General features: G+C 41.5%; 1 protein-coding gene across 5 annotated transcripts in view; it reads right to left on the minus strand.

The window, feature by feature from the left end:
* The window catches only part of creb1b (cAMP responsive element binding protein 1b), a 36997-nt gene extending 12033 nt beyond the window's left edge, over nt 1-24964 (minus strand). For 3 of the 5 annotated variants that reach the window (XR_009769616.1, XR_009769617.1, XR_009769615.1), the window contains exons 1-8: nt 24798-24963; nt 20032-20144; nt 17309-17455; nt 15629-15729; nt 11913-12064; nt 11658-11840; nt 10456-10609; nt 4354-10384 (exon numbers count right to left, since the gene is read on the minus strand). Coding sequence is in view for 2 of the 5 variants with exons in the window: in XM_061692943.1 (XP_061548927.1) it covers nt 10240-10384; nt 10456-10609; nt 11658-11840; nt 11913-12064; nt 15629-15729; nt 17309-17455; nt 20032-20136 (987 nt within the window). In the remaining 3 variants the exon portion in view is untranslated. Of the gene's footprint in view, nt 1-2186; nt 10385-10455; nt 10610-11657; nt 11841-11912; nt 12065-15628; nt 15730-17308; nt 17456-20031; nt 20145-24703 lie in introns of those variants that run through there. The other 2 variants (XM_061692943.1, XM_061692942.1) reach the window with 2 other exon arrangements.
* Between the last annotated feature and the right edge of the window lie 2108 nt (nt 24965-27072).

Here is a 27072-nt window from a genome sequence, read left to right on the forward strand (position 1 = left end):
GTCCCACAAAAATATTGGATGAATGAATTTAGCTATTATTTAAAGTAGAAATGACTATGCATGTCAAAATACAGTAAAGTACAGATACAAAGTCTAGAATTCTGCAGTCTTCCCCATATTGAACCCAATTGAGACAATTGAACCAAAGTGAAGCAATTTAATGACACCTGGGGAAACCTGTGCAGGTGCTTTGAGTTTAGTAGATGATTAGTGTGTGACACTCAGTTTAAAACATTTATGGCATGCAAAATTTGAACTGATTTCTTGACAGTATTAACATTTTTTGAATTCCTGATTTTGTGGGTTTTATGAGCTGGAAGCCCAAATTACTTGAACTTGTTTAAATTGTGGACCCTGAATTGATAATATATTCAAGTTAAACTTTTTGAATGGAATCATGGAAATAAATAAACTTTTCAATGATATTCCAATTTTTGGGAACGGGTCTGTATATCTATACACAAACATAAAAAATGTAACACCAAGTGCTTTACAGAAATTAAAATGACGACAGTAGCTTTAAAGATGTTTGAGATTGAAGACGGCGGGCGACATCTGCCTCACAGTTCTGGGGACCAGGGTTCAAATCCTGGCCCCGCCTGTGTGGAGTTTGCATGCTCTCCCTGTGCCTGCGTGGGTTTTCTCCGGGCACTCCAGTTTCCTCCCACATCCCAAAAACATCCATGGTAGCTACGTTAATTGAAAACTCTAAACTGCCCATTGGTGCGAATGTGAGTGTGAAAGGTTGTTTGTTTCTATGTGCCCTGCGATTGGCTGGCGACCAGTTTGGGATAATTATCAGTGTGCATTCAAAGTAAAATATAGTACAATTTCAACATAAACAGATATTTAATCGTTAAAATGAATGTTATATGCCGTATCTAATCTGTATTTCATTATGGGATTTTGAGAAGATTTGAGAAGACATTCAGTCAATATCGGCAATTTTTTTTTTAATCCCCCCCCCGCCCCCTCTCCAGTCACGACGTTGCGCAGCAGTGTGTTTTTATGTTGGTTGTCTGTTCTCCTAACCAAAACACTGCACATTTTTCTATGGCGGAACATTTTCAATTTTGCAGCTGACATCTGCAAAAACTGTCTCACATGCCCAATCCAATCCACTTTATTTATATAGCACAATTTTAACAAACACAAGGTTCTCAAAGTGCTGTACAATGCAATAAAAAAAAACAAAATCTCCCTTTGAGATCCTCTTTGCAGGGCCTCCAAATGCCAGATTGAACCCTCTAGGCTTGCTGATGGACACACACCTTTGCAAAGACAACATGATCAGGTATTGCACGTCTTTGACTAATTTACTCCACAAGTCTTCTCAGTACTGCCCAGAGCAGCTGACGGACCCCCGCACAACATGACATGTAGACATCAAGCCCCGGCTTGGGCCCTTTCAAATCCTCTTGTAGTCTGTAAAGATGGCTCACTTTTGGATACAATCAGTGGTGGTAACTGATTGCAAGGTGACACCTGGCAAAGGGTTGCATGTCAATAGATCATAAGATAAGCAGACCATAGGTCATGACCTTCAAGCCGAGCAACGATCCATCAACTCAAATGTTGCGCGCACACTACACACCCTTGTGCACTTTCGTCCTGCAAGAAAGATGATGACGACTTTTCCCCGGGGTTTCAACCCCTCCTTTGTGGTTTAGCATTAATTGCAATAATTATTGTGATCAATGTAGCTTTTTTGTGAGCCTGAATTACAACCTGCTTATGAAGGATTTTCTTAAACCTACTTTACGATGTGAAACTCTGGATGTTTTTTTTTTCCCCCAGGTTGTTTGTTAAATACACGTTGTCCGTATCATACCGTTATTTTAAAAACAAATATTTTCAATTGACTGATTATCAAAATGGGGTATTTGTTATGACAAAATATAGTCTATATTCTTTTATTATATTATTATAGTTTCTGTGTGATTTTTGTTACTTCAATAGTACATTGTTCTTGTGTGACTTTTTCAAATGTACCGAGAAGCGTAATTGTTTTTTCCTCCCTTCTCAGTGGCTCTACCAGCCTCCCTTTTCTCTCAAGGACAAGATAATTGTGTGAATATGCCTTTCTTCCTTGTTCTTCAGAGACAGGGAGAAGCGCGAAGCAACCGCAGGTTTGCTCTCTTGACTGTTTCTCCCTTTGCAAAGATTTCATTAAAATGACAAAAGACAAGATTGTTTCCTGATTTAATTCCAAAACAACTGTACACACAACAAATATCTAGCGCCTTTATGTCCGTTTGATTGATTTGAGCCATTTCTACATCTGCTCGTGCAGTTTATTGCAACAAGTGTTTGCAAAAAGAATAATAAGACGCTATGGTATCGTTAAGCGGAGTACAATAACTCATATCGTGACCTTAACGATATAACATTACTTAAAATGAATAACCTGCAAAGGGCTCCCATATAGAAACTAGAAAGTCATCAGGATAGAAAATTCCGAGAAATGTTCCTGTTATTAGTTTCCTTGTGTAGACCAGCACCAGCACAGCGTGTGGATGTTACAAACAAAATAAAACATTCATCTATGCACGAATACATCCCCGCATCCATGTACACATACAGTACATATGTATACTGTAATGACTTATCAGAGCTCCTCAGGACATGAGAAACACACAACAACCAGAGCACAGCCGCCATCTTGTTTACACTACAAATGTCTACTGTACAATAGCAAAATCTATCAGCTAGAAAAATACTGCTGCCAGAGCTCCTTAATCATGAAATAAAACAACAAACAAAAATGATTACACAGCGGTGAATGATTGATGGTGTGTAAGGTTCAAAGTAACAAATCATGAGTTTGGAGGTGGGTCTAAGGACCACCTGACCGTCAGTCAATGAGAAGGCTGCGGTGATTGTCAAGCAGACGAGCCCACTGGCTTAACAACTGACATGTAGATTAGCCAATAGAGTAGGTGATGTAATCGACTGATCCTTGCATAAAGATTGACATTTAGACTAGCCAATGACTGACATGTAGACTAACCCCAAAAGTTAAGCAACCAACTGGTTGGTGCGTAATAATTGAAATGTAGACCAGCTAATGAAAAAAATATGTAGGCGCCCAAATTGCTGCATCATGATTGGCATGTAGACTAGCCAATGTGGAGTGAGCAGTGACTGGTAACAATTCAGTGATTGACATTTAGACTAACCAGTGAGGGATGACTGGTGAAACAGACCATTCACTGTAATGATTGACATGTGGACTAACCAATGAGGAGTAAGTGATATAATCGACCAAGAGCTGCATGACTGACATGTAGACTAACCAATGAAGTGATGTAATCGTCCAATGGATGCTTCATGATTAACATGTAGACTAATCAATGAGTGAGTGATGTAACCGACTGAGCACGACATGATTGCCAAGCAGACTAACCAATGAGTGAGTGATGTAACAGGCCAATAGATGTGTAATGATTAACATGAACTAATGACCAATGAAATAATTTATCTGACCAATCGCTGCAAATTGACAGACTACAAAATGATTGACATGAATAACCAATGAGTAGTGAGCGATAACCAACCGATACAGTCACAGCGATTGACATGTAGCGTGGTGAGTTGAGTGAGCGGTGTCACGAACCAACAACTACATAATTGGAATGGAGTGATACAACCCACTAATCACTGTGTAATGACATGTAGATGAACCAATAACGAGTGATATATCAAACAGATCACTGCGTAATGCTTGGCAATGATTGGACCAGTAGACCAGCTAATGAAGAGTTAAATCATTTAACCAACAGATTGCCCGTGTATTGACTGACATCTTAACAAAGGGCGTAATGAATTAACCGTCAAATAGTTCATAAGACATGAAAGACAAAACCAAAAAAGTCCACATGAAAGAACCTTTGTGCTTTCATTAGCTGCTTGTGTCTGTGATAAAATACTATGGTTGGTTATATTTAACACAAACAGTTTGATGTTTGCTTTATAAAGATAATGAATGAAAATAATAGAAAAATATGGCACTGCAACCTCATACACCTCCAACAAACTCATAGCTGCCGTGACCGCTAGGCCTCGCACACACCGATGTACAGTATGTTACAAATATATCAATAAACAGAGATACATCAAGTCTACACATGCAGTAGCATCTATGTACACGTTGTATAAAAAAATAAACACGTATAAGAATGGATGTGTTACTCATGCAAATATTTGAAATCACACGTCTTTTTTTGTCAGTTTGTGTACTAAAAGTTGTCATACCTGGTGGCTTTACTGTAAAAGTGAAAGAAATTGAGTCCAAAAAGGACACTTTGAAATAAAGGACCTGTTTGACAAATACAATGTTAAAAGTGTTCTCACGTTATGTTGTTGACCGGAAAAGGTGGACTGTTTCAGCCCTACTGGTTCTTGAGTCCTGGGGTGTCCTCCCATGGAAAGCAGTCCTTTCAAAGGACTTTGAAGTCTTTGAACTGTCCATGGCTAAGCTTGCCCAACCTATCTGTAAATGGCTACCAGGGGTCCATTAGATTTTGTAATATTAGTAACAATGATTTGTTTTTGTATTTGGATCAAACGAATGACCTGTTCATGCACTGTGACTATGACCACCACAGTATGTTGCTTCATTATGGTTTTTGGGCCAATAACCTGTTCCTGCCCCAAACCAGGGTTTAAAGCCCTGTTCTACCAGACCTAGTACCGGATCTATGGTTTAGGCTAAAAGCTACAAACCTTTCAGTAAAGATGCAATTACCTCTTACTGCACTGTCTGCACCCAAGCTGTCATACACTACCAGGTTAAAAGTCTGTTCTAGCAGACATAGAACCTGGTCTACCGTTTACGCCAAAATCAAATATAATCGGGAAAAGATGATGAAGAAAAACAAAACGAACCTGTTATCATACTTTCATCATCAAAGTTGACATACAGGTGTTAAAGTCCGTTCAAACACACTTAGAACCTGGTCTAAAATAAAAAATAAATCCAGAAAAGGTGCAGTTGGGACCAAACAAACGACTTGTTTCTGAAGTATCTGTGGCAAAGTCGACGTACGCTGTCAGAGTCCGCAAAGGTTGAATCAAGGTAACTATACTGTTCTTTTTTGTTGAAGACATTTCATCTTTAATCCAAAAGGGCATCCTCAGTTCAAAATTTTAGTTGTGGAGTCTCCCTATTTATGCCTCGGTAGGTGTGGTCCTTGGTGCTGGTCAACAATAGGTTGTTGTTGTTGCCTGGTGTGGTTAGTGAAAAGGCCATCTTGCATACTAGTCCATTGTTCACACGATTTGTTGCAGAACAGCTTATTAGGGCTATTCTTCCTGTTGAATGAGGAGACCTTTGGGGGGGAGAGATGTCATGACGTTACGTATATGCAGATGATAGGTGATGTCTCAAATCTAGTTTATCTAGTTTAACATAGATGGCTTCTCTTACACCTCTTTAAAACCAGCGGTCCTCCCTAACCAGAATATGGACATTGTTGTCCTCTAAGGAATCTCCGTTCTTCTTGAGATGCAAATGAACTGCTGGAGTCACACCTAAAATTATAGAAGTGCAGAATCTTTTTGGATTAAGGGCGAAACGTCTTCAACAAACAAAAACAGAGCGGCCAACCTATAAAAATTCAGCTCCAGAACAATTTATCCAAATTTGTCTGAGTTTACATATTTTACCAATTTTTTTAAGAACATTACCGTGCGAGTCATAATCATAATCGTTAATAAACTGTGGCTTCAATATTTGTCATTTTAATGTTTTTATTACATCAACCTTGCAATGTCGGACACAGGTGCATCCTGAATCAAAGCACCAGTGTATGACATTTCGACATGGCATGATAAAAAATATCTGTCTCCCTGGCAAAATTATCAATTAATCAATCAATTTGCATTTTGCCAATTCTGTTTTCAACCCTGGTAACAAACAAACAAACAAAGTCTAACAAATCTGATTTATCGGGTTGCAAACATCTAAATAAAAACTCAGCACTCTATTTTGCAAACAAACAACATTGCTGATACATTGAATTGGATAGTTTATGTATGGACAATAGTTTTGGGTTCTATTTAGTGCAATGTACTTCTCGTACATGTCTTCTCTTACATGCTATTTGGATTACATAGTTATACTTCCTATATCCACAATTGCTGATGAAACAATGCAAATTTCCACATTGTGGCACTAGTAAAGGTTATCTTATATTACAGATATTCATTACTAATAACAATCATATAATTTTAACCTGCCCACGTTCTGAGGTGACATGTGCAGTGACGTACTAATTCATTTCCGGTTCAGACGCGGCGTCCTGTGTGGACGTGTATTATTTTATATTTATATCTACAAACACAACAAAGTCTCAAGAAGCCATGCTGAAAGAGATGCAGGAAGTCTGCCATTTTGCCTTAACACAGCTATTTTACAGTCATTTTAGTACCGTATTTTCACGACCACAAGGTGCACTTAAAAGTCTTACATTTTCTCCAAAATGGACAAAACGCCCTATAATGCGACACACCTTATGTGTGCACCGAGTTCCAACATCTATAAATTTTGCCGTGTGATAAGCGCTCCGCTTGACTTTTTTTTTTTTTTTGTGTGACTTTTTTTGACCGCTTGACTGACTGGGAGCATTTCCTGCTGACACGCTGCTTATACAGAGGAAAATTGGACGTGGCTGAGGACAGCATGCGGACGTAAAGGGGGAAGGGTGCGTGAAGGAGGACGCTAAAGCTAAGGACCCCCCCAAAAAATGGCACCTACAAAGAGACACGCTTACGAAGCACAGTTTAAACTGCAAGCTGTCAGTTATGCGGAGGAACATGGGAATTGAGCAGCCGCAAAAGAATTCAAGATCAACGAATCCATGGTTCGCAAGTGGAGGAAGCAGGAAAACGAGCTTCACCAAGTCAAGAAGATGAAGCTGAGTTTTCACGGAAACAACGCGAGGTGGCCCGAGTTGGAAGACCAACTCGAGCAATGGATTAATGAGCAACGAACAGCCGGGAGAAGCGTCTCTACAGTCACCATTCGACTGAGGGCAATAACGCTGGGCGACTGGTTAGTACATCTGCCTCACAGTTCTGAGCCTATGTGGAGTTTACATGTTTCCCCCGTGTCTGCGTGGGTTTTATCCAGGTACTCCGGTTTCCTCCTACATCTCAAAAACATGCATGGTAGGTTAATTGAAGACTCTAAATTGCCCGTAGCTGTGAATGTGAGTGCGAATGGTTGTTTGTTTATATGTGCCTTGCGACTGGCTGGCAACCAGTTCTGGGTGTACCCTGCCTCTTGTCCAGAGTCAGCTGAGATAGACTCCAGCACGCCCGTGACCCCAGTGAGGATAAGTATAGATAGGCTCCAGCACGCCCGTGAGGCGTGAGTGAGGAGAAGCAGTACGGAAAATGGATGGAATGGATCTCTAAACATGTATTAATTGGCCTATTATTTTGTTGTTTAAAGTTGGTTACGCTCTGCAAAAATACGGTTCCAGCCAGACCTATGTGACAACTGTACTGTATCACCAAATCACCTGTCGATGTTTTGCGACTGCTTGTAATGCTAGCTGAACAATTAGCATGGCTTTGACATCATCTTCACCTATCCAGTCCTTGTCCTCCCTTTGTGACACTTGGGCGGATGGGGTAGGGTAATAATAGCGTGCACCAAGCAGCTGTTCAGTGTGGACGCACCAATGTTGGAAGCTGGATTTCCCCCCCCAAAAACATCCGGAAGAATCAGCGTTACGGCAGTAACGAGTCAACGTTCAGTGATTTCCGTAGCATATAGGGACGTTCCGTAACATTTGGCAGCTCTGGAAAAACCATCAAGTTGCCACGATTCAACCTTTGCAGATTACCATGACCTGGATGACTGACAATCTACACACACATATAAACATAAATACAAACAGAATACAATGATTTGTAAATCATGTTCAACCTATAATTAATTGAATACAATACAAAGACAAGATATTTAATGTTCAAACTGATAAACTTTATTGTTTTTAGCAAATAATCATGAACTTAGAATTTTATGGCTGCAACACGTTCCAAAAAAGCTGGGACAGGGTCGTGTTTACCACTGTGTTACATAATCTTTTCTTTTAACAACATTCAATAAACGTTTGGGAACCGAGGACACTAATTGTTGAAGCTTTGCAGGTGGAATTCTTTCCCATTCTTGCGTGATGTACAGCTTCAGCTGTTCAACAGTCCAGGGTCTCCGTTGTCGTATTTTATGCTTCATAATGCGCCACACATTTTCAAAGGGAGACAGGTCTGGACTGCAGGCAGGCCAGTCTAGTACCCGCACTCTTTTACTACGAAACCACGCTGTTGTAACACGTGCAGAATGTGGTTTGACATTGTCTTGCTGAAATAAGCAGCGGCGTCCATGAAAAAGACGTTGCTTGGATGGCAGCATATGTTTCTCCAAAACCTGTATGTACCTTTCAGCATTAATGGTGCCTTCACCGATGTGTAAGTTATCCATGCCATTAGCACTAACACAGCCACATACTATCACAGATGCTGGCTTTTGAACTTTGCATCCATAACAATCCGGATGGTTCTTTTCCTCTTTGGCCCAGACGACACGACGTCCACAATTTCCAAAAACAATTTGAAATGTGGAATCGTCGGACCACAGAACACTTTTCCACGTTGCATCAGTCCATCTTAGATGAGCTCGGGCCCAGAGAAGCCGGCGGCGTTTCTGGGTGTTGTTGATAAATGGCTTTTGCTTTGCATAGTAGAGTTTCAAGTTGCACTTACGGATGTAGCGCCGAACTGTATTTACTGACATTGGTTTTCTGAAGTGTTCCTGAGCCCATGCGGTGATATTCTTTACACATTGATGTCGGTTTTTGATGCAGTGCCGCCTGAGGGATAGAAAGTCACGGGCATTCAATGTTGGTTTTCGGCCATGCCGCTTACATGCAGTGATTTATCCAGATTCTCTGAACCGTTTGGTGATATTATGGACCGGAGATGATGAAATCCCTAAATTCCTTGCCACCGTGGGGGACCTAGGTTCAAGACCCCGACTGGACCATCCGCCAACATCCCCCGGACCCACGGCTGTGGTGTCCTTGAGCAAGACACTGATACCCCAAAATGCTCCCCGGGCGCTTCAGCTGCCCCCTGCTCCAGTGTGTTCCACTAACATGTGTATGTGTTCACTGCGATGGGTTAAATGCAGAGAACAAATTTCGTATGCATGCATGCATGTTCATGACAATAAAAGATGATTCTTCTTCTTCTTCTTAAACTGTTCGACTATTTTCTCACGCAGTTGTTCACAAAGAGGTGTAGCTTGCCCCATCTTTGCTTGTGAATGACTGAGCAATTCAGGGAAGCTCCTTTTATACCAAATCATGGCACCCACCTGTTCCCAATTAGCCTGTTCACCTGTAGGATGTTCCAAACAGGTGTTTGATGAGCATTCCTCAACTTTCTCAGTCTTTTTTGCCACCTGTCCCAGCTTTTTGGGAACGTGTTGCAGCCATAAAATTCAAAGTTAATGATTATTTGCTAAAAACAATCAAGTTGATCAGTTTCAATATTAAATATCTTGTCTTTGTAGTGTATTCAATTAAATATAGGTTGAACATGATTTGAAAATCATTGTATTCTGTTTTTATTTATGTTTAACAAAACGTCCCAACTTCATTGGAATTGTGGTTGTACATATGCTATAGACTAAACGCTCAAAAGTACAGAGAAAAGATGCAGTTCAGACAAAACCAACGACATGTTCCTGTACTAACTGCACCAAAGCTGAGAGTTTAGAGTTTCAGATCTCTTCTATCAGACACAGTACCTGGTCAGTAGGTTTTGGCTAAAAGATCAAATAATCTGAAAAAGAAGCTTAAATTTTGAAGGACCATCACCTCTGACCTGACACAAGGTAGACATACGCTAGCAGTTTTAAAGTTCTCTTATACCACTACAACCTGGTACGTGGTCAGTAGGGTCAAGATAAAAGCTAATTTAAGATGTTCAAGTGAGGACCTGAGGGGGAATCACAACAATAATCGGAATCAGCATCCACTTCAAGTATCGCTAACCCACTAATTTTCATTTGTTTGTATTTTTATACCCATGGACCCATGGTAAATGAAGTATGACATACTGAAAAAGTTGAGGCAAGTGAAGCCAAACAGTCAAAGACAATGAGCACAAAGGCTACCCAGGTCCAAAGCGAGGACGTTGTTCTGGGCTTGAAGGGTCGAGGGGGATTTAGTCGGATTTGTGACAGTAAAGGTCTTTGAGGGCTTTGAGTTCTTCGATGAGTGTCTTGTTTTGGTTCTCCAGGACAGCCACTCGGTTCTCCAGACACTTGACGTACTCCTTCTTCTTCCTGCGACACTCACGCGCCGCTTCTCTGTTGTGAGATATGTTTACAAACAACATTCTTGCGGACGTAATTCCGGTACCGGGTCTACACATTCGTACCTGTTCTTCATGAGGCGGACCTCTCTCTTGCGGGTGACCTCCTCGGTGGCACCTTGGGTGGGCAGAGCAGGCGACGAGGCCATGACCACCCCAGAGGTGATGGTGTTGGCAGGCGCCGCTCGGATCTGGTAGGCCTGGACATCTCCAGACGCAGCTGAGTATGAGGTTTACATAAGTGTCAAGCAAACATAACCAGGTAGGAAACAGATTTATGTTGTTTAATGTTGTTTGGCATTTGATGTGTAAATCACAGTTAATAAGTTCAACCGCTTGGATTGGAGATTTATTAGGTGTTTCAAAGGGATTATGTTTATATAGGTGTTTGGGAATCCATGTTAGGCACACTTTTCAGTATGTTCCCTTGAAATTCTGCTCAGAATACATACATTTGATCATTGTTTATAATAAGACAAAAACCTAAGACAATCATATTGCTGTCAAATGTGATTTGGAGTAAATGTGTCACAAACTAGGCTATATCCAGATATCCCCATCCTGATTATATGTAATTTGTCCACAACTTAAAACTTAATAAATCCCATTCAACACATTCAGGAGCTTATTTTGGTCTTTTATTAGGTCTTTCAAAGAGGTTAACTTTATATAGGTGTACAGGAATGTATGTTTGACAAGATTTAGTACTCTTAAGAATGTGCCCTTGTAATTCTAGTTAGAATCCACACATTTTATTATAGATTTTATGTACTGCACGTTCTTACAGCTGCAGTTTTTAAAGTACTCTGAAATAAAGCTGAGTTGAGTAGATCCAAAAGGAAAAAACCTAAAACAATCTGTCAAATCTGATTTGATCTGTTGTGCTGATGCATTTGCAGTGCCAGAAACTGTCAACCCAGTTTGATCCAGATCTGATGACATTTGTCTACAACGCAATTGTAACATGTACTGTATGAACCCCATTTAATACATTAAAGCACTTCGATTTGAGATTTATACATCTTTCATAGAGGTTATGATTGCGATGTATCTTAATGGCTAGATTGATAACCATGATAACCATGATAACCATCTTTGAGCTATTGGAATTCTAGGGCCCGTGGGCCAGATGAGACCCTGTGAGAGAATTTGATCTGATTGCTGTGCAGTTCTAAAAATAAAAAAAGACAAAAATCCCAAGATAATTTTGACAATTGAAGGAAAAACAGATTTGACAGTTCAGGCCTACGTAAAAGTATCCCGCTCACCTTGCACCACCACTTGGTTACTGGGCACCAGTATCTGCTGGCCGTCGCTGGTCTGAGCATACTGCAGGATGGTGGCCCCAGGCTGGGCGGCGGCCGCGTTGGTCATGGTGAGCGCCTGCAGGCCCTGAACGCCGTCTGTGCCGTTATTGGCCAGCTGGATAGCGCCGCCCTGCGTGATGGCAACTGCGTGTGACACGGGAAAAACTTTAAGAAGTCTCCCAGAGATATGATGATGTCACATGAGATGAAACTGACTGTACTGGCCGCTGCTGGTCTGGTAAATAGGGGTGGGCACGGTGACGGTGGTGATGGCGGGCGTGGCAGCTGCCGCCAAATCGTCCTCTGCCTTTTCCTCCTCGATGCGAGGGACAGCCGGTGCATCGGATGACAGGTCGTTCAGGATTTTCCTGTCGGGAGAAAGAGCTCAGGTTATTTTTATGTCTACAGAATCATGTTAACATTTAATTTTGATCCGCATTTTACTATTATTAATTAAATGTTTTAGGAAAAAATTCATTCCTCCTTATTTTCTTAAATGTTTAAATAAAAAAATAAAATGACTTTTTGTGAAAAAGATTCAATTTTTAGGCCATATACTGTCATTCGTCCAGCCCTACCGCAACTTGGAAAAAACATTACAGTTTAACTCCAGTGCTGTCGGTGGCAGCACAAGACAAAGTGAGTGGAAACAAACCACAGCCCCATTTAATGGAAGTGGTGGGTCACTGCCCCACAGAGACAGAGACAGATACGCACGCCGTGCGGAGTCAACTCCACATGTCTCTGCTCATGCGCATGCCACCGCTCTGTCTCGGTGAGACTTTAGTTTTCAAAACACTGTAATTTCTCATGTATAATACGTCCGTGAGAATAATACGCACTCCCAAAGTTTACACCAGAAATCAGGAAAAGCCGTCCACTTATGTACAATGCGCACTCAAAACCTTCTGTATATTCACATGCTATACATAAATGATGGTGGTAATTGCCCTTTATGCTATACAGTGGAACCACAATAAAACAACCCCGATATAACAGATATCAGATAAAACGGACCTTTTGGACTGAACAATGTGTCCCAAAATAGTTTTAATTTGTCACTTAAACTGCCATTGACAACATCTGTTAGTTCCAGAATTGGCCGCTGTTGTTTACAGGTGCCTGTGGCGCAATAGAGGCAGAGAATGGGACATGCGTATTTCAGGGTCACAGATATACAATATGACGAGATCAAACCATAAGACCTGCCGCGAGAGCGTAGCATGACGGTGGTTTTAACAAAACAAGTCCCTGGAGTTTGGAACACACAATTTTTGGTACAGGAACATTTTTCTTTTGTTGAGCCATTCGTCTATGGCAATGGATTTGGAACTAAGAGGGCACACTAATTCCTCACGGCTCATGAAAGCGACCTCAATTCGCCTATGACAGGGGTCGGCAACCCAAAATGTTGAAAGAGCCATATTCGACCCAAAAAAAAAAAAAAAAAAGATAATCTGTCTGGGGCAGCAAAAAATTAAAAGCCTTATATAAGCCTTATAATGAAGGCAACACATGCTGTAAGTGTCTATATTAGCCTGCTATCCAAATGACGCAATTAGCATTCATGATTAAATGTTTATTTTTCCTGCAACGCATCCAGGAGAGAATGACGCACCACCTGACTACACTGCTGTACGATGGTGTTTTAAGTTTAACTTCCATTATTGATGTGTTATATTTCGTTGCATTGATGAAATTCTAGAAATATAATACAGAAAACAGATTTGTTTATGTCATTTTTATTTTGACGATAAAAAAAAAAAAAAAGCAAAATAGAACATGCCTCCTGTAATTTCAGACCTCCCCATGGACATAAAATGCAGTCCTCTTTAATCCTCAATAATACAAACAATCCTCTTCTCTTTTCCCCCTTATCTGGGCAACAGGCATAGTGTACTAAAACACAGCCTGCAATTATAAAAATAAAACAGCAGCCTTTTGAAAAGTACTACGAAAATAAGCCAGTTTCATTCCAATTAATAAAATAAAATAATGCACAATCCTCTTCTCTTTCCCCCCTAATGGCGGCAACAGACACAAATGAATAGGCTACAATTGCAAATGAGTGTGATAAATCACAGCCTGCAATTAAAACGCAGCCTGCTTAAATAATAAAAAAGCAGCCTTTTGAAAAGGTAAAGTATATAAAATTTAAATAATACAGTTTAAGTTCTATTTCTGTGCATTATCCTCTTCTCTTAAGTGTTCTACAAATGCTATGTAAGTCATTGCAAAGTAAAAAGCAGCATCCTCTTCTCTTTTGACACGCACAATACAACGCAGCCATCCTCGGACCTGAGCAACAAAACACAATAATATCCCTATGTGTCATTCCAAATATATACTGACAGAAACCACTTTATAAAAACAGAGACTTTGTCGCTACATATGTGCATGTGACAGAATTGTGTCATTTAATGTGACTTCTGTTTTCGGACATCACTGGACAGCTTTTCAACATCGGGCAAGTAAGATTAACTTTATTCTTGGCACATCACTGCAAACTCATCTGTGAGGCGGTTGCAGTATTTGGATTTAATGTAGTTCATGTTTGAGAATATCTGCTCGCACAGGTATGTTGATCCAGAGATGGATAATACCCCAAATGCATATTTCTTCATGTTCCTATAACTGTCAGGAAGAGCATTCCATGTTTCTCGGGTGTTGAAAGGCTCTCAATTTCGCTCCATTCATGGCCATGGGCAAGCTGGACTTTCTGGCGAGCGACATTTTCAAGCTCGGCTGTCAGAGGGTTAGGACACCGATAAATCTTTGTTAGCTATATCGGCCATTTCCATTTCGACGTTAGCTTGATTTACTCCTCGGAATGTGTTCAACAAGGACAGCTAGCATGCCTTCCCTGGAAATATTTTTCCACATGACTCTTTGTTATTTGACAACTTCTCATTACAAAGCAGACATGTAGGCAAACCTTCCGCTTTGGCAATGAAAGCAAATGATTCGCTCCAAGAACTGTTGAATCCTCTGTTCTCCTCAGGTATCTTTCTATAGCCGAGCTCAAAGAAGCGCGCGTCGCAGGCTATGACGCAAATCTTCGTTGACAGAAATGTTGAAATGTAATATTTATTTCACACATTTTTACAGTTTTTGTCATTTTTTTCCTACTAGAGAAACCACATTAAAACAAAAAATATGTTTTTCTCCCCCATCTATTTTCCATTTATTTTCCAAGGGGCACACATTTTTTTGTGTATGTTCCATGATTAAAGGACCAAGCCTATTCTACCAAACCAACGACTTTGAAAGAACTTGAAGGGCGAATACGGGAAGTTATGTCTTCCATCCCACAAGAGTTCCTTGTGAAATCAATTAATGCGGTTCCCAGGCGGCTTGGGAAACTGGTGGATAATGCTGGTGCCCATATCGAATTTTACATAAAACTCCATGCAATACACTTTCTTCCCGTGTTCATTTCTTGTAAGAATTATAGTTCAGAAATAAATTACAAGTACTTAAAAATAGGGAGTTACTTTTCAATCACCCGGTAATTAACACACAACAACAATATGCAGAGGGGGTATAAACACACATAAGGTCTATTAACATTCATATTATTAACTATTTAGGGGATTTGGGCACTAAATTACATAAAACGGCATTTTATCAACTATTTACAACGACGCTAAGCATGCTGGGAAATACTCTGATAGCAAGCTGCCATGTCGGAGTATGTGTGCATGCATGCATGCATGCATGTATGTATGTATGTATCTATCTATCGTGGATCTTTTTCGTTTTTCCCTAAATTCCCCCCAAGCTTTTGCGTCTCGCAGTCATATACATCCGATTACCTGATTAGAAGTAAAATATATACAGTATAATCCTCGATAGAACGGACTATTGTGGGGATTGAGCCACATACTGCTACACTAAGTCTCAAGACAAAGCCAGAAGAGTATCCGTGTCACCTGTACGAGGGTCGCCGCGAAAGGATTTCGCGACGTTTCTGCGAGTCAGTGACGCTGTCCACCGACTCCTGCGAATCCTCGCTTTCGGCGATGGTGGAGATCTACAAGGCATACACGCACCAGAAAGGATATATTATGAATTAATTGTTATATCAACCGAATTATGATACATGCTCAGCTAAATAAGGAAGTTAAAATAAAATGCCAAAAAGCTGGAAACACAGAATTATTCTGCCTGTGGGTTTCTTCTACCTGAAACAAGTTGTTAGTTTGCATATTTTGTATTAATATTTACATAAAATGTTTCATACAATGTTTTATATATAAAAAAAGATAGTACATCTTAAATGAAAAGAAAGTTATTCTTAATTTATGCGTTTTTATATTTATGTCATTTGACTTTTATACCGGTACCTTAAAAAATGTAAACCATTTTTCTACTTTAATATTTTTATATTATATTAAACATTTTTTAAATGTAAAATTAAATTGGACTTTCTTGAAAGGCATTATAGAAATCCAGTTTCTTAGAAATTTGTGCAATTCTTACATGTACCTGTAGGTCATTCCACTTCAGTCTGAAAAAAATATTTGCAATTTTATTAATTGTATTTTTCACATTCAACATTATATTTAAAACTTCATTGGCCTCCCTTAAAAGGCTATTCAAATCTTAATTTTCATCATCTATCTATTTATATCTGTCCATCAGTTATTATTACAAACCCTAATTCCAATGAAGGTGGTACATTGTTTAAAAAAAAGAATACTATGATTTGCAAATCGTTTTCAACCTATATTCAATTGAATACACTACAAAGGCAAGATACTCAATGGTCAAACTGATGAACATTGTTATATTATTATTTTATTTTTTTTGGGCAAATATTCTCTCATTTTGAGTTTGATGCCTGCAACACATTACAAAAAAGCTGGGACAGGGGCAACAAAAGATTGGGAAAGTTGAAGAATTCCCAAAAAACATGTTGGAACTGTTTGGAACATTCCACAGGTGAACAGGTTAATTGAAAAAAGGTGAGTGTCATGATAGGGTATATTAGGAGCATCCCCAAAAGGCTCAGTTGTTACCAAGGATGGTGCAAAGTTCACCACTTTGTGAACAACTGTGTGAGCTAGTGATGTCACGTTACCAAAATTGATTGAGATTGATTACAATAAATGTGGGTACTTGTTATTGCAAGTGTGTAGAAAAAGATGGCGGCAAGGTGGCCGACTGGTTAGAGCGTCAGCCTCACAGTTCTGAGGACCCAGGTTCAATCCCCGGCCCCGACTGTGTGGAGTTTGCATGTTCTCCCCGTGCCTGCGTGGGTTTTCTCCGGGCACTCCGGTTTCCTCCCACATCCCAAAAACATGCATAAATTGGAGACTCTAAATTGCCCGTAGGTGTGACTGTGAGTGCGAATGGTTGTCTGTTCGTATGTGCCCTGCGATTGGCTGGCAACCAGTTCAGGGTGTACCCCGCCTCCTGCCCGATGACAGCTGGGATAGGCTCCAGCACGCCCGCGACCCAAGTGAGGATAAGCGGCTCAGAAAATGGATGGAGGGATAGAAAAAGATGACAAAAGCGAGTGAGACCAGTGGAGGAACCCTATTAACTAAAACCTATCCAGTAGACATCCTTGGCGATGCCTGACTGTCAAAAACAAGTCTCTGAATTACCTGCACAGCTTGCACATGTGGGGACTGTATGACGGATGACTGCGCCGCCTGAATCACGCCATGCACTTGGACCGTCTGTCCATTTGGAAGCTGCACCAGCGTCACTGTGGGACCTGTTGCCGTGCCGTGGCCAGTTGCCATGGATACCTGAAGAAAAACGTATGCAAGACCAGATGGCTGACACAAGCTGAACGCCACCTGTTATAAGGGGCATGGAACAGTGTGAAGTTTAACACCCGAGTCTCACGGGTTATGCCCATTTGTTTCGAAAGCAATTGTCTAGGGCGGCAACTATTATTTTAATAATCAATTAATCTGTTTTAAAAAAAATGTTTTTGTTGCTGTCAAAAACAGGACATTATTCTAAATTGCCAGGATAGAAATTGTACAAAATGATTATTATTCAGTTACCGGTTTGGTCCATAACATCAGGAAATCAGCAAATGTTGATCATTATTTTCCAAAGCAAAAGCAGATGTTTGCAAATGTCTTATCAGGGCTCGACACTAATTTTTGCACTTGTAGCACTTTCAGCTAGCTGCTCATTTGTTTGACTCAGAGGGGCCAGTTTTTATAATGAGGGCTCCTAACCCTCTTCCCCTGGGAAAACCACTTAATTTTAAGTATTACCACAACCATATGATTGACATACATTTACAAATGGTCACATTAGTGTACCACCACCATATGATAGAATTGTTTATGATTATTAATACTATTTTGCAAAACAAACCAATTACCTATTTAAAATCATAGTCCCAAACAGAACATGGATAAACCATTACTACTGCAATTATTGTACTTTATTTTAATGATAGTTTGTTTTTCTGTACAATCCTCTTTAAAAGAGTCTGGGCTTTTTAACTTTGCACATACAGTATCTTCATATGTCTATGTTATGTTTAGACAGATTTGTTAGCTTTGATAGCTTCATAAAGTTATTAAAACCTTTGCACATGACTCTGTGTTTGTAATAATGAGTAAAATGAAAACGACAAGCAAATTAAGCAGGCAATCTTTGCAGTTACTAGTATAGCCCCCCCAAACACACACACACACCCTCGTAATTTTGAAACAATTATGCAAGACTTCACTCGGGGAAACTACTTTTGGTTTTATTCCCGTGACAAATGTAGTAGCATTGATAATGTTGTGTGTAAAAAGAAAAGCTGTAAGTGACTTTCGGCAGGAGGAGTTTACCAGCTTACCGGACTTTACAAGGTAGGTGCGGGCTAGCTAGCTTGCTCACCTGTAGTCCAGATGAGTTGACGGCTCACACTTGCCTTTTAAAATTACTAAGTAGCGGGCCAGCGTCCACATAGGTACGTGGTGACCACTGGCCAGACACAACCGCATACTAGCCTGTCTGTGACGAGCATATGTGGCGCACATGTACACAACGGTGCTGTGATAATAGCGTGTCCTAAGCAGTCAATTACTGTATGTTGCAGCAGGCAGCCAATCATATTGCAGCAGGTCACTTTTCACTCAAATGGAATTCATAACAATGATTGAGACGGCGCCACAGAATTCTCTTGCTCCTGCTCGAGTGATTGCAGTGGAAAAAAAGGCACTTTCAAACAAAACATGCATTTGCACAAATGCAACAAGATGAACATTTTTAATCGCACAAACTGAAAAAAAGGTTGCTTATGCAACCAATTGGGTCGCACTCTTGGGCTCTGTTTATTTTGAGTCAACACAAACTATACTGTCTGCTTTCATGAAGGACGACAGAAATTGGAGAATATTTACTGTTGAGAGGCTGAAATCAGAGCATTAAGTTAAACAAAATCCCTGAACGATTAATCGATTATCCAAATAGTTAATTAATTTGACTTTAAGATGATTTTGCCACCACACATGCAATTACCTCAATGTGAAACCGCAACGTCTGCAGGAGAACACGGCACCGTTTCATTTCGGCAAGTTTTTCCTGAGTGTGCGAAGTTTAACACCAAGGACTCCCTGGCTATGTCCTTTTACATTAAAAGCAATTTTCGCTGTCCTACACATCGCCGATGTTATCCAAATTACTCGGCGTGCGACGAAGTAATCTTCTGCTTCATATAGGCCTGTCACGATTAATAATAATTACTACATCGACTTATCGTTCGATATATAAAATGGACACGATCGTTTTTCCCAGACTTTTCTGGATAAATTCTCACTGTTGTGGCGGCTCACGCAGCGAGCTGATGGCGAGTTGGACAGCTCCACTGTGAAGTGGCCTGCTACTAGCGGCTAGGCTAGTACGTATTAGCCGCTAGTAGGCTTGTGGACCGCCGGTGGACTGGCGTTGGCTTCGCCCAATACTCCACAACCTTGCTCCATTCACCGTGAGTAGATCACACAACAGAGCCACTTAAGGGACAGCTAACTGTTAATTAAGTTCACTAGGCCGCGAGCTAACAAACTAAGGAGTTTAACAGCTCGCTCAACTGCGGCGACGTTGTTGTGTGTGGGTCCCCACATAACACACAAGGGAAAGTTAATTGTTTATTAACCATAACTGCAGTGGCACATTTTATTCAGCCAGTAGTTGACGACAGAGAAAGTATTTGATTGACAGGTGAAGGGCTGTCACCAACACCTTCAGCAGATACAACCACACAGTCCTGCACATCAAGAGCAGGCCTTATTTTTAATTATTTCAGAGCCTTATTTTACATATGTGATGATTTTTTAAATTTATTTAAAATTGGCAGGCTTTTAAAAATTACCTGCGCCAATGTGGCAAGCTGTGCCGGCGTGATCTGCTGCTGGTTTTCAGCCTCGGCAGACTCGGCCGCCTGCTGAGCCTCGGCCGCTGCTGACTCCATCTTCATCGGCTGAGCTGGGGAATGAAGAACACAACTGTTAGGCATTGGAATAGAAGACAAGAACACAACCACCCACCCTTTTTCTATACTGCTTGTTTGTCCTTGTTAGGGTAGCTGTGGCTATACCAGCTGACTTATGGTGAGAGGCGAGATACACCCTCAGGGCTCAAGACTATGACCAAATTGGTCGTATTTGCTACCTTTTTTCAGCTTTTGCGATTAAACATGTCATGCGGTCGCACTTGCGCGAGTGCATCTGCTGAAGTATGATTGGCTGCCTGCTGCGACATAACTGGCAGCTTCTCCAAGATAGGAGACATGCTATTATCCACAGCGCTGTCGCGTACACGCATACCAAATACTCTATGTGCATTACAGACAGGCTAGTACGGAGTGTCTGGCCACCACGTATCTATGTTGACACTGCCCCACTTGGGTTAGTACAAATTAACAAGTGACCCAAAAACTTCACCCGTCGAAAATGGCCCCAAACTGAGTTTTTGGTTTCAGAGCGAAATATTTTTATCACGGAAACATCCCTGAGACAGGATGTTGTGATGATGTAAAGAAAAACCACGACTGGCTCACGCTTGACTGCTAAAAGCGGCCACTTTGAAAGCGACACTGAGGGAATGGAATAAAGTAGTGACTATTCCTTGGAGTGGAGACAAATTCCTTGTGTGTCTTGTAACATAACAACATATAATTTGTCAAAAAAGCAGATTCTGATTTGGACCATGTTCAATGGAGTACTTGTTCTTTTGAAATGACACAAAGTGTGAGCTGTCAACTCATCTGGACTGCTGGTGAGCGAGCTAGCAAGCACCTTGTAAAATACTGGTAAGAATTTCTCCTCCCGCTGCATGTCACCCACAGCTTTCCTTTGTACACACCACATTATCACTACCATCTTATGCTACATTTGTCACAGGGGGAAAAAAAAGAAAAAAAAAAAGGTGACATCACTGTATGATCATCTAAAAATTGGGAGGGTGTGTGCGTGGGGTCTTTTTTTTTTTTTTTAAATTAACCTGTTTTGTCGGCCACCGCTTGTTGCAGACAAACTTGTTTACAGTAAAATATTTTTCAAAAATGCCCCTGTCAATCGATCCATTTTCTGTACCGCTTAGCCTCACTAGGGATGCGGACGTGCTGGAGCCTATCTTAGCTATCTTCGGGTGAGAGGCGGGGTACACCCTGAACTGGTAGCTAGCCAATCGCAGGTCACTGTCAATCTTCATACGAAATCAAGGTATGCCATGGTCATGCCGTACCTCCTCAAAAAAGGGTGCAACTAACTTATGTAATGGTGTAACTAACAGAAAAAGATGGTCGCACCAATGCTACCAGTGCAAAAGTTAGTGTAGAACCCTGACCTTGGACTGGCCACCAATCAATGTCAGGAAACATATAGACAAATACATAAACAAGCACTTACGCTCACATTCACACCTTAGGACAATTTAAGGCTTCTTAATACTCGCGCGGGCGGCGACCGCGCTGACGCCACTGCGGCTATCCTGCGCGACGTTTGCCTTTGTATTCGAGCGCAACCCACGCACGCTGTTTTGAAAATGTACTGCAGTTCTCCTCCAAGTCGGGGGTGCCGCTATGGCTGATATTGGCTCAGACACCAGGTGGAGTTTCCTCTGCATTTTTTGGCCATTTCCGGTAGCCGTTTTTACTTTCCTTTGCGTAACAAGAAAGAAAGCAACAACAATGGCAACCGTGGAACAGTGTCTGCTTGAACAAATGGACCTAGATGACCAGATGGTACGTTGAATTATGCTACAAAATCGATCAAGAAGGCGGCGGCGTAGATGGTATGTAGAAACAAGGGGCACGCTGAGTACATCATCACAGCATGTGACTAAAACGGACCAATCACGAGAGATGATCTCTGCGGCATTCTACGCGCACCAACAATTTTTGCCTTGTGTGCGTCAAGTGACGCAGGGGGGCCGCGTGGGCCAATGCGTCGGTCACGTGATGCAATGCAGGCGTTGTCGGTCGTGCAAGCGCGGGAGTATAAAGAGGCCTTTAGTATTCAATGAAATTAGCATGCATGTTTTGGGAATATGGGAGGAAAAACCCTCCAAGCACTGCGAAAACATTCAAATTCCAAACAAGGAGGTCTGAGCCCAGATTTGAACCCAGAACCACAGTAATGTGAGGCAGAAGTGTTAAAGACTAGACAGGGGTGTCCAAACTTTTTTCGCCGAGATCCACATAAGGAATATTTCCAGGATACAAGGGCCACTTTGAAATTCCATCCATCCATTTTCTGTACCGCTTATCCTCACTAGGGTCACGGGCGTGCTGGAGCCTATCCCAGCTATCTTTGGGCGAGAGGCGGGGTACACCCTGAACTGGTCGCCAGCCAATCGCAGGGCACATATAAACAACCAACCATTCGCACTCACATTCACACCTACAGGCAATTTAGCGTTTTCAATTAACCTATCGTGCATGTTTTTGGGATGGGGGAGGACACCAGAGTGCCCGGAGAAAACCCACGCAGGCACGGGGAGAACATGCAAACTCCACACAGGCGGGGCCGGGGATTGAACCCAGGTCTTCAGAACTGTGAGGCAGATGGGCTAACCAGTCGCTCATCGTGCCACCCCACTTTGAAAGTCTTCGACTTTAATCTATTGTAAATGCTAAAATCAATCTGCGTCACAGCTTTGATGAAGCAAATAGTTTAGAATTGTTTAAAGCTTTTGGGGTGTTTTGTTACTGTTTTAGTTTTAAGTAGTTTATTTGCATCTCCAGAAAGGTTCTCCAGTACATAAAATCAACCAATTAGTAGTAGTGGTAGTCCCCATTAACCACATCACCGATTTTTGTTCAACACACACACTTCTCATGCTGCCCACCTCCACTCTTACAAAACTACCATTACAGGCCATCTCAAATGTCTTTTTTAGTACGTGCTGGGGGCCACTGAAAAATTGACAGCAAATGTCCCTCTGGCCGTAGTTTGGACGTCTGTGCACTAGCACAACGTGATGTCCTAATCTAATAAAATAAGGGAGCGAATGATTATAAATCAACCAATTATCAGAATTGTGACACATATTTACAATGGCCTTTGTTTTTTAAATCCAAAAGTGGTTAATAAATCAATTTAAAACTGGGTACGCTTCTGGGAACCATCTATTTATTCAAATTTTTAGTTAACTTGAAAAGAGATGCTGCTGAACATGGGAACTCCTTGCACTTCTTTTATTTTTTTAACTTAAAACAAAATGAAAAACATTAGCATTTCAATTATATTGACATTTTGGAAAATTTTATTTACTGTAGAAAATTTAAGGCTGCGATTGGCTGGTGACCAGTTCAAGGTGTACGCCGCCTCTCGCCCGAAGATAGCTGGGATAGGCTCCAGCACGCCCGTGACCCTAGTGAGGATAAGCGGTACAGTAAATTGATGAATGGATCGAAAACTTCAGGGAGATATGTACTTGTTGAAGTTTTCACTTAGCTTTATAACACATGGTCTTAAGCCTGGGATCTCCCTGAATTTTCATTACAAATTTAAAACAAAGACACCTATTTGTCTAAGATAAAAAGAAAACCCCTTTAACATGTTACAAATCTCAAAAAGTCATTAATAAACATGCTTGAAACATTTGAACAAAGTGCTGGAGTATGAATTATTAAAAATGTTGATGCCAATATTCCCTTTTACTGCAAATTAATATCAGCTCCTAATACTTGATTATTAATCGGTATCGGTGCAAAAAAACAACAACAAACAAAACATAACGTCTCTCTCAATGAAATAATAGCGTATTTCATCAAAAGCACCAAACAAGAAGTTGCTGTTATTCAGATGTTCAGTGAAAATGAGTGGGGATGTGTGCATTGTTTGTGACGTGTTTTACTTTCCCCATAACTTTATTTAACATTATATCACACGCAACAATGTTGTATTATACTGTACATGTAGTGACTTGTGTGATGGTAATGGAGGCGGTGAGCTCACTCTTTGCGTGGCTGCTGTGCGCGACATGATTGGCTTTGCGCATTTCTCCCTCGACTTTTCAAAATAAATAAATAAATTAAAAAAAAAAAAAAAGGACAAGCATCATCAACATCACCACCACTCGCCAGCCGGCCACATGGCCAGCTCGGGCGACGCCTCCGTCTGCCACCGCAGACCCGACGGCCCGGTGTCCGAACCGGGGGAGCCCCGAGGGCTGCTTTACACTAGAGCGGCGGACCACCCTAACCTAACGAAAATTTTAGGTGGATTAAACTGTGAGGGAGTAAAGATATGTGGAACAAATTAGTCCAACATGGGCAATTTATACAAAAAAAAAAGAAAAGAAAAAAAAAAGAAAGAAAACTGGAATTTGCAGGGGGGAAAAAAAGCGGGAACCTGATCCAAGCTAGCTTGGATGATAGCACACCATGCTAACATCGTAGCTGCAATGCAAACAAGCCGTCAAGCTGCTTTCCATTCATTCAAGGCATATAAATTCATTTGGGTCCAATCTCCCACCGAAGCAGCCGCAGAGCGCCCCTCCCTCTATCCCGCTCCAAAATGGGGGAAAAAAACACACACCACCGAGCCGCCATGATCTCTTTGTTTCCTTCGGGCCGAACCCGACCAACACCGAACGTTTTCCACCGTGCCTCCTTCCTTCCGCCGTCCTTACCGACACACGCTCCCTTCACTTTTTTCGCTCCCCGGTCGGGACTCCGTCCGGAGCTCCACTTTTATTGTGGCCGCCCGCCGCCGACACGTAAGAGGCCGCGTCAGGCTACACCTCCGCCGCGTCACCGCCGACAACAAGACAGAGATTGGAGAGAAGAAGGAGCGAGCAGATGGCGACGCTCTCCGGAACTTGCCGAGGAAAAGCGGAAGAAGACGAAGGTAGGCGGAAAAAGACGTTGTTACGCGGATTGAGCCGAAGAGCCAATGTGCCCCTATTCCTGGTAAAATGGGCACTTTTTCTAATGTATCTGCCATGATTTGTTTGATTCAAAGTCCAAGTTATGTTTCACGTAGTTCTATAAAAAGAATTATAAGAAATAATTCGTTCACCAAATAACAGAAAGGGGATCATACTCATTGTTGCCTTTAGAGGGCAGCAAGAGACCAATTTCACATTTGATAGATAGATAGATTAGATAGTTTAGATAGATAGATGGACGGATGGATGGATGGATGGATTGTGTGTCGGGCTCACACACAGCTTGCGCTTCGGTACCAGTCCTCTTGGACTCTTTTACACTCTGGAGTTGCCTACGATTAGAGGTCCGATTCTACGTTGGGGTTCACCCCGGTGGACGAGAGGGTAGCCTCCCGGGTTTTGACTATTGTTTGTGCCTATGCACCAAACAGCAAGTCAGAGTACCCAGCCTTTTTGGAGTCCTTGGAGGGGGTGCTGGAGAGCGCTCGCACTGGGGACTCCCTCGATCTGCTGGAGGACTTCAACGCTCACGTGGGCAATGACAGTAAGACCTGGAGGGGCGTGATTGGGAGGAACGGCCCCCTCGACCAGAACTCGAGTGGTGTTCTGTTATTGGACTTCTGTGCTCATCATGGATCTTCCATAATGAACACCCTGTTGAGACATAAGGGTGTCCACGTCTGCACGTGGCACCAGGACACCCTAGGCCGCATTTCGATGATGGACTTTGTGGTCGTTTAACAGCAGGCATCAATATGAAGTGAGACATTTATTTCTTTAAATGGAGATGCAACCAAAGAGGTGAATTGATGCACAGTGTTTGTTAGAGGCTCAAAACCTCAGACACATCTTATAATGATGCACTACAGTTTTACGCCCATTGCGGACTACAAGCAGTTTTGTGTTTTATGGCGAGTCGTCAAATTTTGCTGCCATGTTCAGCCCACACCCAATGATTAAAATTCAAACTCTTCCCAATTTAGCATCACCCATCTGTCCAGTATTCTGTACAAGGTTCAAAGTTGATAGCTATTGGACTCATTTTCAAGTACAAGTTTGTCTTTGAAGAAGACCTGAAAAAAATGAATCTATTGGCCAGTTGAAACCAAAATGACAAACTTCCTTTATCTTTTTGGGCATGGCTTCTTGAGACTTTTTCATTGGTCTAATCATGATAGGCATGCCCACCAAATGTCATCTTGCTAAATGAAACTGTGTTTTGGGGCTGTATTTTTAAATCGTTTGGTTCAACTTTTAGCTTGTGGAGTTAATCAAAGTTTGGTGCCTGGCTCTGCCCATACGCAAATTATGGAAACTCAAATCCTTTGTAATTTTGTATCGCCCATCGGTCTAGTGGTCTTCAAATTTGGTAGTAATCAGACAAAGTTCTGTGGGAAAAGTTCCTTTTTGAAGGACATCTGAAATTGGGAAAAAACTCACTCCAAAATGGTAGCCTCGAACTAAAATGGCAGACTTCCTGTGACTTTTGCAGCAAGTCTTCTCAATACATTTTTCTGGGTCTACTCATGATAAACGTATACCAAATTTCTTGTTGTTACTTGACACTGGCTTCGGGGCTGAATTTCCCCAAAAAATGAAGGTCCCATGCAAATGGCCAAAAGGATCATAAAATGGCTGTACCAACAGTATAAAAAAAAAACGATTTTGGAGGGTGGTAAATATAATCCATGAAAAACATCTAAAATTATTATTTTATATAGGTAATGTACTCTAAAATATAGGACATAAATGTCAAACTCAGGACAGGGGGGCAAATTTAGCCCACAGAGTAATTAAATTTGGCCCGCAAGACAATATCAAATGTGTATTAGAGCTGGCCAGGCAGTATAGTACATGCGCCACTAATCTTACAAATCCCAGAATGCTTTGCTAGTGTGTTGGCCCATCAGTCTAGACCGGCGAGCGCCCCTTCCCTTTCTGTTGCAGTTGTTAGCAACTATGCTACCAGTCTCCTCGATCAAATTTACACTTCCCCTTCGCAAAAATGGCCAAACGA

The sequence above is a fragment of the Phycodurus eques genome, chromosome 12, assembly GCF_024500275.1.
Source record: "Phycodurus eques isolate BA_2022a chromosome 12, UOR_Pequ_1.1, whole genome shotgun sequence".
NCBI lineage: Eukaryota > Metazoa > Chordata > Actinopteri > Syngnathiformes > Syngnathidae > Phycodurus > Phycodurus eques.